The sequence below is a fragment of the Mastacembelus armatus genome, chromosome 12 (genome assembly GCF_900324485.2).
Source record: "Mastacembelus armatus chromosome 12, fMasArm1.2, whole genome shotgun sequence".
In the NCBI taxonomy this organism is placed as follows: domain Eukaryota; kingdom Metazoa; phylum Chordata; class Actinopteri; order Synbranchiformes; family Mastacembelidae; genus Mastacembelus; species Mastacembelus armatus.
Window position 1 is genome coordinate 1,748,654 of NC_046644.1, and position 13,424 is coordinate 1,762,077.

At 44.0% G+C, this 13,424-nt stretch overlaps 1 protein-coding gene across 1 annotated transcript in view; it reads left to right on the forward strand.

Annotated features, from left to right (window-relative positions):
- tln1 (talin 1) overlaps positions 1-13,424 on the forward strand; it is a 55,926-nt gene that overhangs the window by 24,807 nt on the left and 17,695 nt on the right. Inside the window, exons 21-45 of the mRNA XM_026296861.2 lie at positions 348-514; positions 624-752; positions 1,262-1,375; positions 1,558-1,671; positions 2,211-2,345; positions 5,110-5,238; positions 5,361-5,463; positions 5,870-6,078; positions 6,261-6,380; positions 6,854-7,051; positions 7,156-7,295; positions 7,386-7,479; positions 7,565-7,654; positions 7,929-8,051; positions 8,199-8,342; positions 8,462-8,623; positions 9,156-9,296; positions 9,495-9,676; positions 10,220-10,352; positions 10,842-10,943; positions 11,122-11,292; positions 11,932-12,180; positions 12,277-12,396; positions 12,504-12,650; positions 13,096-13,262. Of these exons, the coding sequence (XP_026152646.1) occupies positions 348-514; positions 624-752; positions 1,262-1,375; positions 1,558-1,671; positions 2,211-2,345; positions 5,110-5,238; positions 5,361-5,463; positions 5,870-6,078; positions 6,261-6,380; positions 6,854-7,051; positions 7,156-7,295; positions 7,386-7,479; positions 7,565-7,654; positions 7,929-8,051; positions 8,199-8,342; positions 8,462-8,623; positions 9,156-9,296; positions 9,495-9,676; positions 10,220-10,352; positions 10,842-10,943; positions 11,122-11,292; positions 11,932-12,180; positions 12,277-12,396; positions 12,504-12,650; positions 13,096-13,262 (3,583 nt within the window). The remainder of the gene's footprint in view (positions 1-347; positions 515-623; positions 753-1,261; positions 1,376-1,557; positions 1,672-2,210; positions 2,346-5,109; positions 5,239-5,360; positions 5,464-5,869; positions 6,079-6,260; positions 6,381-6,853; positions 7,052-7,155; positions 7,296-7,385; positions 7,480-7,564; positions 7,655-7,928; positions 8,052-8,198; positions 8,343-8,461; positions 8,624-9,155; positions 9,297-9,494; positions 9,677-10,219; positions 10,353-10,841; positions 10,944-11,121; positions 11,293-11,931; positions 12,181-12,276; positions 12,397-12,503; positions 12,651-13,095; positions 13,263-13,424) is intronic.

A 13,424-nucleotide genomic window follows, 5' to 3' on the forward strand; every position in this document is an offset into this window, starting at 1 on the left:
GAGACCACAGTGCTCACAACAGAGTGGTTTTGTCATCCCTGCAACACTCATCTGAAGTCACGTAAAAGATATAGAAAGTGAGTCATCAGATAAAATGTGTCGTATTCCAGAGGAAGAATCACCAATATGTTATTAACACAGGATAGCAGACATGGCGAGGCTGACAAATGGCAATTCAGTGAACTGTTTAAAAAAACCTGCTGTTTAAGCATGGCTATAAATGTAAATCAATTCACTTTAAAGGGGATGCTTCAAGAAACCAGAGTATTTTTTAATGTGAACATATACACTTGATCATGTGAATATTACAGCCTGATTATAGCACATTTTCTTCCTTTGCTTCTCAGGTGAGATGGTTCGCCAGGCTCGTATCCTCGCCCAGGCCACATCGGATCTGGTAAATGCCATCAAGATGGATGCAGAGGGAGAGTCAGACCTGGAGAACTCACGCAAACTGCTGTCAGCTGCCAAGCTGCTGGCTGATGCCACTGCCAAGATGGTTGAGGCTGCTAAGGTCTGCTTTTATATTCCAATATGACTACGCCTAACACAATGAACAAACATGTTCTTTTCAGTTAGACTGTTTATCTGGTGTGAAATGATTGGTGTACGTTTGAACCCAGGGTGCAGCAGCAAACCCAGACAGTGAGGAGCAGCAGCAGAAGTTGCGAGAGGCAGCTGAAGGTCTGCGCATGGCCACCAATGCTGCCGCCCAGAATGCTATCAAGAAGCGGCTGGTCAACAAGCTGGAGGTAACCACTGTGTCCACATAAGTGTAGGATTAACCAGTGGAATCAGGTGGAATGAACAAAAAACAAAGTGCTATTAAAGTGTGTGATTTGACAGTGATGGATGAAACTCTTCTACTAATATGTTCAGTCTGTTCTGTATTTTTCTTTTCTCAGCAACTCTTGTCTGCAGAGCCAAACAAACAGAAATTTGATCATACACACCTTCACTAAAAGTTTCAGTGACAACATTTTTAGAGTTTTGAATCTGACTAGTGACAAAGTAGCTTAAAAATTATATGTGATCATGCTGCATGCAACTATTGATACTATGGAAATTCTGCTGAACAGAAGATATTCAGGGACATTTGATAACAGACTTCTGTTTTCATGGTTTAAAGGGTTATTTAAAGAAGTTAGTTCTGATATAGCTGCTAATACAGTGGATGAATCAGTTATATGAATGTAAGTGATAACTATTGCTGGACATACACAGTCAAGTGTTTGAAGCTGCCATGTCTGTGTCCGGTCAGAATGCAGCCAAACAAGCAGCAGCAGCAGCCACTCAGACCATAGCTGCTGCCCAGCATGCCGCCTCATCCAACAAGAACCAGGCCGCACAGCAGCAGCTTGTCCAGAGCTGCAAGGTAAACACTCTTACTACCTGTCGGCTCAGTTACAGACTCAGCTCTGTGTTATCCTTTCTGATTTTAAATACAGCTGACATGACAGGTCGTTCCATTTTAAAGGTTTAAAATCATCACGGTTAATTTGTTTGTGTGTGTGTGTGTGTGTGTGTGTGTGTGTGTGTGTGTGTGTGTGACACTAGGTGGTGGCAGAGCAGATTCCTCAGCTGGTTCAGGGAGTCAGAGGCAGCCAGTCTCAGCCTGACAGCCCCAGCGCTCAGCTGGCTCTCATCAGTGCCAGCCAGAACTTCCTGCAGGTGACTGTCGTACCACCAGCTTCATTCAGTCAGTGAACAGGGGCCACAAATCTGCATGCTTCCAGTCAAGTATTGCTTTCTACAGTGCTACAGCAGTATAAGAAGAGAAAATGAAATACATGTATCAAGACAACACAGCCATGGTAGTACAGATAAATAGAGCCACAAACAGATTTGTGTGTTTTAGGCTTTATTGCTTTGTGGCTGTGCAGGTTGTGTAAGGCGGCATTACCAAACAGCAGTTGACTCAATATCTACTGTTAAGGATTACTCAACTTTCTCAAGTCTCTGCGAGTTTGAATAATGATGTTGTTAAATCACCTTCAATCCATATGTGGGTGGAGGTGAAAAGACACATTCCAAAATCTAAAAAGCAAAGTTTTGGCCAAATTTCCATTTACTCTGTGGGTATCTGTTCCAGAGGAACACTTCACCTCCAAGTCCTAAATTTTTTTAAGCCCTGTACATTCACTGTGTCCACCCAGCACTTTCGTATTGTAGAGTTGATTCTGTTGTCATCTCTTCCTCGTCTCTACCAGCCGGGTGCCAAGATGGTGACAGCCTCCAAGGCCACTGTTCCCACCATCAGTGACCAGGCCTCAGCAATGCAGCTTAGCCAGTGTGCTAAGAACCTGGCCAATGCCCTGGCTGAGTTGCGCACCGCCTCACAGAAGGTAATACACATCTGCAAGCTCATTTAAAGTTGAATAGGGAGCTTTTAATAAGTACACTTCTTTGTCTGATTTAATCTAGATTTTAAATTCTATTCTAGGAATAATCAATCAATAAAGAACAAATCTGTGAATATCTGTTGAATGTATTTTACACAGTAATTAAAAGCACTTGAATGTAGGGACTTTGTCAAGGAAAACTAGAGAGTTGGCTGATATGATGGAGAGAAGAAAGGTGGATATCTTGTGTGTTCAGGAGACCAGGTGTAAAGGTAACAAGGCCTATAGATGGGGAGCAGGGTTCAAGTTGTTTTATCATGGTGTGGATGGAAAGAGGAATGGAGTAGGAGTTATCCTGAAGGAGGATTTTGCTAGGAATGTTCTGGAGGTTAAGTGAGTGTCAGATAGGGTGATGAGTCTGAAGCTGGAAGTTGAAGCTGTGATGTTGAATGTTGTCAGTGGTTATACCCCACAGGTAGGATGTGAGTTAGAAGAGAAGGAGAAACTCTGGAGGGAGACGGATGAGGTGATTCAGGGTATCTCTAGTGGTGAGAGAGTGGTGATTGGGGCAGACTTCAACGGACATGTTGGTTAGGGAAACAGAGGTGACGAGGAATGATGGGTAAGTTTGGTATGCAGGACAGAAATGCAGAAGGACAGATGGTGGTAGTCATCGCAAAAAGGATGGAAATGGCTGTAGTGAACACATTTTTCCAGAAAAGGGAGAAGCATAGGGTGACATATAAGAGTGGAGGCAGGAGCACACAAGTTGATCTTGTGCAGACGTTTCAACCTGAAAGAGATCAGTGACTGCAAAGTAGTGGCTGGGGAGAGTGTAGCCAGACAGCATAGGATGGTGGTGAGAAAGATGAAGATAAAGAGGACAAGCGCGGAGCGGAGGACCAATTGGTGGAAGTTGAAAAAGGAAGAGTGTTGTGTGGCTTTCAGGGAGGAGCGGAAACAGGCTCTGGGAGGTCAGGAGGTTCTTCTAGATGACTGGACAGCTACAGCTGGGAAGGATGTGCACCAGGTTAGGGTGATTAATAGACACTGAAAAAAGCACAAATGTCAGGACATGTCAAAATTTGTCCAGGGCCCCAAAACCCCCTCAGAACCCAGAGGGTTGTTGACAGGTGACACAAGTGTGATGGAAAGATGGAAGGAATACTTTGAAGAGTTGATGAATGACAAAAATGTCAGAGAGCACAGAGTCGTAGAGGTGACTGTTGTGGAGCAGGAAGTAGCAAAGATCAGTAAGGATGAAGTGAGGAAGGCTTTGAAGAGGATGAAGTGTAGAAAGGCAGTTGGTCCTGACGACATACCTGTGGAGGTATGGATGCTCAGAAGTGAGCATTTGTGAGCAGCAGTATGGTTTCATACCAAGAAAGAGAACCACAGATGCAATATTTGCTTTGAGAATGCTGATGGAGAAGTACAGAGAAGGCCAGAAGGAGCTGCATTGTGTCCTTGTAGATTTGGAAAAAGCGTATGACAGGGTGCCGAGAGAGGAGCTGTGGTTTTGTATGAGGAAGTCTGGAGTGGCAGAGAAGTATGTTTGAGTGGTGCAGGACATGTATGAGAGCTGTAAGACAGTGGTGAGGTGTGCTGTAGGTGTGACAGAGGAGTTCAAGGTGGAGGTGGGACTGCACCAAGGATCGGCTTTGAGCCCCTTCTTGTTTGCTGTGGTGATGGACAGGCTGACAGATGAGGTTAGACAGGAATCTCCGTGGACCATGACGTTTGCAGATGACATTGTCATCTGTAGTGAGAGCAGGGAGCAGGTGGAGGAAAATCTAGAGAGGTGGAATTTTGCTCTGGAAAGGAGAGGGGTGAAAGTTACCCACAGTAAAACAGAGTACATGTGTGTAAATGAGAGGGACTCAAGTAGAACGGTGAGATTACAGGGAGTAGAGGTGAAGAAGGTGGAGGATTTTAAGTACCTAGGGTCAACAGTCCAGAGCAACGGAGAGTGTGGAAAAGAAGTGAAGAGATGTGTGCAAGCAGGTTGGAACAGGTGGAGGAAAGTGTCAGGTGTGATGTGTGACAAAAGAGTGTCAGCAAGAATGAAAGGAAAGGTGGACAAGACAGTGGTGAGACCAGCAATGTTGTCTGGTTTAGAGACAGTGGCACTGAGAAAAAGACAGGAGGCAGAGCTGGAGGTAGCAGAGCTGAAGATGTTGAGGTTCTCTCTGGGAGTGACGAGGATGGATAGGATCAGGAATGAGTACATCAGAGCGACAGCTCATGTTAGATGTTTTGGAGAAAAAGCCAGGGAAGCCAGATTGAGATGGTTTGGACATGTTCAGAGGAGGGACAGTGAATACATTGGTAAAAGGATGCTGAGGTTAGAGCTGCCAGGAAGGAGGCCTAGAGAAAGACCAAAGAGGAGGTTCTTGGATGTGGTGAAGGAGGACATGAGGATAGTTGGTGTGGGTGAGGAGGATACAGAGGATAGAGTTGAATGGAGGCAGATGATTCGCTGTGGCGACCCCTGAAGGGAGCAGCCACAAGGAAAAGAAGATGTGGTTTTATACATAAAAAGTGATTTGACAAACATTTGCCATATAATAATAATAATAATAATAATAATCTGTATTGCTACCATAAAATATTACATTGATTTCAACCATCTTGCTCTTCAGGGTCAGGGTGATTTACAGCAGCTTTACAACTTACCCTGACAGAAAAGCAGTGAACTTTGGAAAGTTGTGTCGACACAGACAAAGGTCTTAAATTTTAAACTATGTCTTTGTGTGCGTGTGTGCAGGCTCAGGAAGCGTGTGGTCCATTGGAAATAGACAACGCTCTGTCAATGGTGAGAGACCTGGAGAAGGACATCCAGGAGGCCAAGGCTTCAGCAGAGGAGGGCAAACTGAAACCACTACCAGGAGAGACAGTGAGAGACACACACACACACACAGATACATAAACAGGTTGTGCCATGCCATGAGCTGGATGTCAGCAGCTTCATTCGCTGAACCGTGTGAATAACCTGTATCTCCCTTCTGTGTTGTTCAGCTTGAGAAATGCTCCCAGGATCTGGGCACCAGCACCAAGGCTGTGAGCTCAGCCATGGCCCAGCTGTTGAGTGAGGCCACCCAGGGCAATGAGAACTACACAGGTGTGTGTAACACTTGTACAACATGACAACAGAACATGAAATGTCACTCATTGCACAAAAATGCCTCAAATATTATGTTATATTATATCAATATATAAAAGCAGCCCGAAAACTACAGGAACCATGATGTCACTGGAGATCTGTAATTCTGTATATATTAAAATGCAGTGTTCAGGCTTTTGTTAATGGACTGCACCACTACAACTGTGAAACATGTTGAGATTGGCCCTGACAGCGACCCTTAAGGTCGACTCAGGGGATGTCTATTTCAATTTATTTATTTTATGTTTAAGTTATTTACAGTGCTTCATCAATTTGGATCTTTATAGGAGTTAAGTTGTCCTTCCCAAATGTAATGTCTGAACACACACACTGAAGTTAGTCTCCTCTCTGCTGTTGGATCCAGGCATGGCAGCTAGAGATGTAGCTCAGGCTCTGAAGTCCTTGGCCTCAGCTGCCAGAGGAGTCGCTGCCACCACAGACGAGCTGCCAGCACGCAACGCCATGCTGGATCGTGCTGGTGATGTCATGGATAAGTCAGCCAACCTAATCGAAGAGACCAAGAGGGCTATCGCCAAGCCAGGAGACGCAGAGAGTCAGCAGAGGCTGGCCCAGGTCACACTCAGACACAGTTTACCGTAGGCTGTAGATGACAGCATTAGTTATGGCAGATAAAGGTGAAGTTGATAAAGTGTGAAATGAGACTGTTAGTGGTAAGACAGAAAATCAGCTTGCATAGACATACAAGTTGTTGGGTAATTTGACGCTGAACATTTTCTGTGTGTGCATGTATGCAGGTAGCTAAGGCAGTGTCTCAGGCCCTGAACAGATGTGTGAACTGCCTTCCTGGCCAGAGGGACGTGGACAATGCCATCCGCACTGTGGGCGAAGCCAGCAAGACTCTCCTAGCTGATTCTGTTAGTACTCTAATCAAATACATTACATTACTACTAATGTCCCAGTAAAAGCTATTTTTTCATTGATTTATTGGTTTCGTAGTGAATGCTCTCTGCATTAAAGGGCTATTTCAGACAGCAGGTCTAGTGTAAACTGGGTGAGTTAATCCTTAAAGGTTTCAGTTCCAGAAATAGGGAGGACTTAAAATTGCTGTCCACTATTATGTATTCATCTTTATTTTCTGATCCCCTTTTTGCATGTCTTCCCTTTTTAATTTTTTTTTTTTTTTTTTTTTACAACCAACTCTTTCATGAATGACACAGGTGAACAAGTCTCTTTCAAAACACTGCATTGTCATTTCTCTGAAGTGTTTGCTGGATTGTGGTGCAGTAGCAGCTACCTTTGTTTCCATTTCGTCTTTGTTTTTCCCCTGCTACACTGAACTCCCCCTTCTATGTTACTCGCTCTCATTGTTCTCCTCATTCTGATACAGTTCCCATCGAGTGGAAGGAGCTTCCAAGATGTTCAGGCTCAGCTCAACAAGGTGGCTGCTGGTCTGAATCAGTCAGCCAATGAGGTAGTCCAGGCATCCAGAGGAACCACCCAGGACCTTGCCAGGGCCACCAGCAAGTTTGGACAGGACTTCAGCAGCTTCGTAGAGGCTGGAGTTGACATGGCTGGAACATCCCAGGTCAGGATGATGAGGGAAAGCTCACACATTAGTGAGCTATAATCATTTTAGTTCAGAAAGTGTCTTCTAAAAGCATTTGCATGTAAAGTTCTATTCTTCTCCAGTCTAAAGAGGACCAGACACAGGTGGTGTCCAACCTGAAGACAATCTCCATGTCATCAAGCAAGCTGCTGTTGGCAGCCAAAGCCTTGTCCACTGACCCCAGCTCCCCTAACCTCAAGAACCAGCTGGCAGCTGCAGCTCGGTGAGAACCATTTCTCTCTGTCTCTGTGTTCACCAGTCTTCTGTTTTATTCTTGTCTGTCTTTTACATGTCTGAGCCTTTGTGTCCACAGGGCTGTTACAGACAGTATCAACCAGCTTATTACCATGTGCACTCAGCAGGCTCCTGGTCAGAAGGAGTGTGACAATGCTCTCAGAGAGCTGGAGGTAAAAGTTGTGCAACCACCCATTCATTATTCATTAGCTAAGATGTGCGACACAATGTGACTTTAAGTTGTGTATGTTTGTACAGTCGGTGAGAGGGATGCTGGAGAACCCGACTGAAGCTCTCAATGAGCTGTCGTACTTTGATTGCATCGACAGTGTCATGGAGAACTCTAAGGTAGAACACAGACCACTGCTGCTTTTTTTTGGCCATTTAGACAGAGTCAAATTAGCGTTAGCCTCTGAAATGTGTGTTGTGCTCAGTCATTACCAGCTTTAATACTCATCAAGCTGGTAAGATTGTGCACTTCTTTTTCAGTTGTTGTTTTACTTCTGACTTTTGCTCATCCCAGGTTGCTTTGTGAATTACTCTTCATCATAGAAAGACTCAGTGACGACATTCTCCAAACTAAACCATGCCTCTTGTGTGAATCTCTTCTTTTTGCCCACAGGTCCTTGGAGAGTCCATGGCTGGCATTTCTCACAATGCCAAGAACTCCAATTTGCCAGAGTTTGGTGACTCAGTCAGTGCTGGCTCCAAAGCCCTGTGTGGTCTGACTGAAGCAGCTACACAGGTATAATCACTCCTGAAAGTTACATTAATACGACTGGAGTCTGATGCTACTAAGACTTGCAAGCTTAGACACAATAGAGTAGACTAGCAACATGTGTGATTTGATTGTGTTTGTAATAAGTTCACTTGTAATACTTGATATCCCTAGGCTGCCTACCTGGTGGGAGTATCAGACCCCAACAGCTCAGCAGGCCAGAAGGGATTGGTGGACCCTGCTCAGTTTGCCCGGGCTAATCAGTCTATCCAGATGGCCTGTCAGAACCTGGTGGACCCAGCCTGCACACAGTCTCAGGTAGACACTGACCACTCTGTAGCAGTGAACTAATTTTATCCTCACTCTTCTTGGTTAGCGAGCTTTAATATAGTTCAATATATCGGTGATTAAACCCACTTTACTGCTTCTCTGCCCAGGTGCTCTCTGCAGCCACCATCGTGGCCAAACACACCTCTGCACTCTGTAACGCCTGCCGCCTGGCATCCTCCAAAACTCCCAATCCTGTTGCCAAGAGGCAGTTTGTCCAGTCAGCCAAAGAAGTGGCCAATACCACTGCTAACCTGGTGAAGTCCATAAAGGTTTGTAGTACAGGCTCTTTCAAATTCATCATCAGCTAGATGAAAATCAAATACAGTAATGTGTGCAGTGAAAGCAAATACCTGGTTTACCCTTATTATGCATGGTTAACCTGAGATATGCTTCAAACACAACTAGTTCATACAGTTGGTATATGACTATGTCTAAAAGCAAAAGAGTTTTAATGTCATATGAAGAACAGTTGGAACACAGTATGCAGCTCCCAGAATTTAATTTTGTGATGGTGTGGAGTTGGTGGTGGTTTACCTTTGTAGTAATTGAACCTTCCTCGAACAAAAGCTTGTGATATTTTTCCTGAGCTGTAGTTTCTGGTGGATGATCATTTTCTGGCACACCATAAGTGTAATGATTGCAGTATATTTTTTTTTGATTATTTTAAATGATGACTGAATAATAGTTAGGCACATTTCTGAAACCTACTCCTGAAATTTCATTTTGGGATTTTCTTGGGGACTCCCTGATACTCCCTGTATTTTGTGCACTAAGCGTAATCATGGCATATCCCCTGTACAGGCTTTGGATGGCGCTTTTAACCAGGAGAACAGAGAGAAGTGTAAGGCTGCCACTGGTCCTCTGATAGAAGCTGTGGACAACCTGACTGCCTTTGCCTCCAACCCAGAATTTGCCAGCATTCCTGCTCAGATCAGCCCTGAGGTACAGTTTGTCCTCACCTCTGGAACATGGATTATGACACTGATATGTTAGAGAAGGGCTAGTAAGTTATTAACATGATCTGATAGGTCAGTTCTTGGATGAAATAAATAAATAGCAAATAGTGTGGAAGCAGTTTGAGTATGTTACGACTTCAGTTCATTTGTGAGTTTTATCCTCATTTCCCCTCTCTTTCTTCAGGGCCATGCAGCCATGGAACCCATTCTGGCAGCAGCAAAAACAATGCTGGAGAGCTCCACTGGCCTGATTCAGACTGCCCGCTCCCTCGCAGTCAACCCCAAAGACCCACCCAAGTGGTCAGTGCTGGCCGGACATTCCAGGACTGTGTCCGACTCCATTAAGAAACTCATCACCAACATGAGGTAAGCTCTACTCCTGCTGCAACTACTGGCTCAGCTCTCCCACCTACTCTTCAGTTTTCTGTGCATGCATGATGACAAACCTCCTATCAATCATCACATCACAAGACTGATACACAGTTTAATAGCTTATTGAAAAATACATGCATAAACAGCACTCAGCAATTTCAGAAGTGCTGTTTTTGTTATACCATAATTTCTGGAGAAACGCAATAACTCTTATTTCAAGAACCTCTTCTTACAGTAAAATAATGATTTTTATAAAGCCTGGTAGCAGGCTTACCATATAAATGAAGAACATGAGAGAATTATTTTGGTTTTTCAGATTTATAAGACAAACATTAATACGGTGACTTAATTTGGATAGAATTACAAATCTCTATTACAATATATCAACAGAACAACAACAGCATACATTTCATACTAATTCTAACAGTAAGATTTGTTTCTATGCATAAAGTATACTCAGTTTACCTCATGGGTTATTTATTAATCACTTATCGCAGCCTTTAATGCCTGTATGAATCCTCTGCCTCGTGTGTGCAGAGAAAAAGCTCCTGGCCAGAGAGAATGCGATAACGCTATTGAGGTGTTGAACGGCTGCATCCGGGAGGTTGATCAGGCCTCTCTGGCTGCCATAAGTCAGCAACTAACACCCCGAGATGACATCTCCATGGAGGTAAACACATACACACCCACACACAACTGTTGCACAGCCACAGGCACAAATGTTTCAGTAAATGAGAGGCATGTGTCAAGACCACATGTCGGCCACAATTACATTACTGCAGAGTTGAGGGCTTCTTTGCCAGTTTGTAAAGTCTGCTGCAAGAAACATATAGCTAGCTTTATTTCCTGTCCTCTTCAGGACCCTGGCCAGTTGCATTAGCTGAAGGAAATGTGAGATGCATTTGAAAGTTCTGACAAGCTGGACAGTGGATTTATGAGCTTTATCTTTTATGACAAAATATCCCAAACTCAAGGTTAACTTGCTATAGCTTTGTCAGGTGCTTGTAGCCATGTCCCCCATAGCATCTGTCAGCAAATGGAATTTCCTAAAGATCTAAAGAGATCTAATGGCTAGATCTAAAGTCAAAAATCAACCATCCATACTCAAATGTTATTTTTTTTTATGATTATTTTGTATGTGTCTGTGTGTGTGTTGCAGACACTCCATGGGCAGATGGCTGCCTCAGTCCATGAGATCAGTAACTTGATTGATCCTGTAGCTGTGGCTGCTCGTTCCGAGGCCTCTCAGCTGGGTCACAAGGTAAAACACAGGTCAAACCTCTACTAAGCCAACACAGTGTAATATGAATCTTGACCAGCTGGAGGTCTGGTTAAAGACTGAGTATAGAGTGACATGGATTAAACCTGTTCAGGCCTGATGCAATCTTTTAATTTCAGACTTTGTTTTATCATCATTAAGTATAATTTGTTCCCCACAGGTATCTCAGATGGTTAGCTACTTTGAGCCCCTGATCATGGCAGCCATTGGCACAGCATCCAAGATCCTCAGCAGCCAACAGCAGATGGCTGTCTTAGACCAGACCAAAACCCTGACAGAGTCAGCCCTGCAGATGCTCTACACCGCCAAGGAGGCTGGAGGAAACCCCAAGGTACTGAAGCTGTCACCTATTATGTGGAGGCCCCTGGAGAAGGTGGTAAAGAAACCTGGCCAATGACATAGCCCATTATATTCTGCTGGGTCCTAGAGATAGTAAGAAAGCACAGGACCAATAAACATCCAAGCCAGTTAGGGAGAGAAAAGTCAACTTGAAAATAAACTTCTAAATCACTGAAACATAGACCCATGGAGTCATAAACCGCACTAATAGTATGCTTAAATCAATGATAAATAATTGCACTAATCATTTATGGGCATTTATTTGTGACTTTTAACTCAAAGCAACAAAGAGACCAAACTGTCTTTGTGTGAAGTTAAGCTAAAGCAAACTGTTGTTTGAGAAAATAATGCTGGTCTTATCTGAAACTTGGCTTCTTTACAGTAGCTCACGTGACTGTTGTTGAACTCAGCCTGACTGGTCCCAGCTAGTCCTTGTTTTGGGTTGCAAACTATGCACTGCTCAGCTCAACTATGCTCAGCTGTTTTCAGTTCACTAAGTTAATAGGGTCTAGCAGAACCTAGCCATATAGCTACATTGATGAGGGTCTTTTCTCGGTTGTTTCAATGTACTGAGTTGTTTAGCAGTGTTGCTGATTATTTCAATATTACCTGTTCAAATGTGTTTCTCTAGGCAGCACATATGCAGGAGGCCCTGGAGGAGTCAGTGCAGATGATGAAAGAAGCAGTAGATGACCTGGGTGCCACTCTGGCTGAGGCAGCCAGTGCAGCAGGTGCTGTGGGTGGGATGGTGGACTCCATCAGTCATGCCATCAATAAAATGGAGGACTCACCAGGACTTGAGCCTGAAGGCACCTTTGTGGACTACCAGACTACCATGGTTAAGACAGCCAAGGCCATTGCTGTTACTGTGCAGGAGATGGTAAGACATTTTCACAATCATCCAGGAGGCCCCACCCCTGTCATATCCATTAGGCCCTAAAACTGCTTATTTATGTATTTTCTTATCTCTCTTCAGGTGACCAAGTCTAACACCAACCCAGATGACCTCGGAGGACTGGCCAACCAGCTGACCAATGAGTTTGGAGATTTGGCAAATGAGGCCAAATATGCAGCCATGACTGCAGAAAGTGATGAAGTACATAAAGCCAGCATCTGGTCTTTTCTTCTAAGAGACACTTTACAGACCATGACTGTCTTACACCAATCCTCACCTATATCTAAAACCAGCATGTTTGTTTTCAGATTGGATCCAATATTAAGAAGCAGGTCGGTGAACTGGGTTTCACCTGCACAGGTCTAGTGACAAAAGCTGGAGCTCTTCAGTGCAGCCCTAACGACTCGTTCACCAAGAAAGAGCTGATTGAAAGTGCCCGCAAAGTCTCAGAGAAGGTCAGACCACAACCAATCAATTCTCTTCTTTTTGGAATTATTTTTTCTGCCACCTATACTGTGGGGGTAACAGGAAGCAAGGGATGGAGCAAAGGTCCATTGCATCCATTGCAGTGAACATTATTGTACATGGTTGGTGTGTTAACCTTCTAAGACAAGGCTGCATCTCCAGACACATTACACTTACTCTATCAATGTCCTCTTATAATGAAGCAACCCTAGATATTCTAAATGGACGCACATTTACAGCTTCTGTCAGAAGATATCACATGTTTTATTTCTTCTGAAACCTGTATAACCACCCATTCAGTGTTTTATGTCCTTGCGTTCCTCATGGTGGATTATGGCTTTACTTCACTTCTGATTTATTGGAAACCTTTTGTCTTTACTAGATATGCACAGCAAGTCAAACTGCCACGCCTAATAGACAGGTGTTCTTTTGCAGGTTTCTCATGTGTTAGCGTCCCTGCAGGCAGGTAACCGTGGCACCCAGGCCTGCATCACAGCATCCAGCGCGGTGTCTGGAATCATTGCAGACCTAGACACCACCATCATGTTTGCCACTGCTGGTACTCTGAACAGAGAGAATGCAGAGACCTTCGCTGACCACAGGTACTAACCACTGCAGAGACACTTGTTAGGCAGCCACAGTGATACAATAAATAAGAACACCTTATTCAGATTCCACTGACTACTGTGCTAATAGTTAAAGAGCTAGCTATGGAACAGAGCCCTTCTTATTGTGGGATAATTACAATAGTTTTTAAAAAAGTT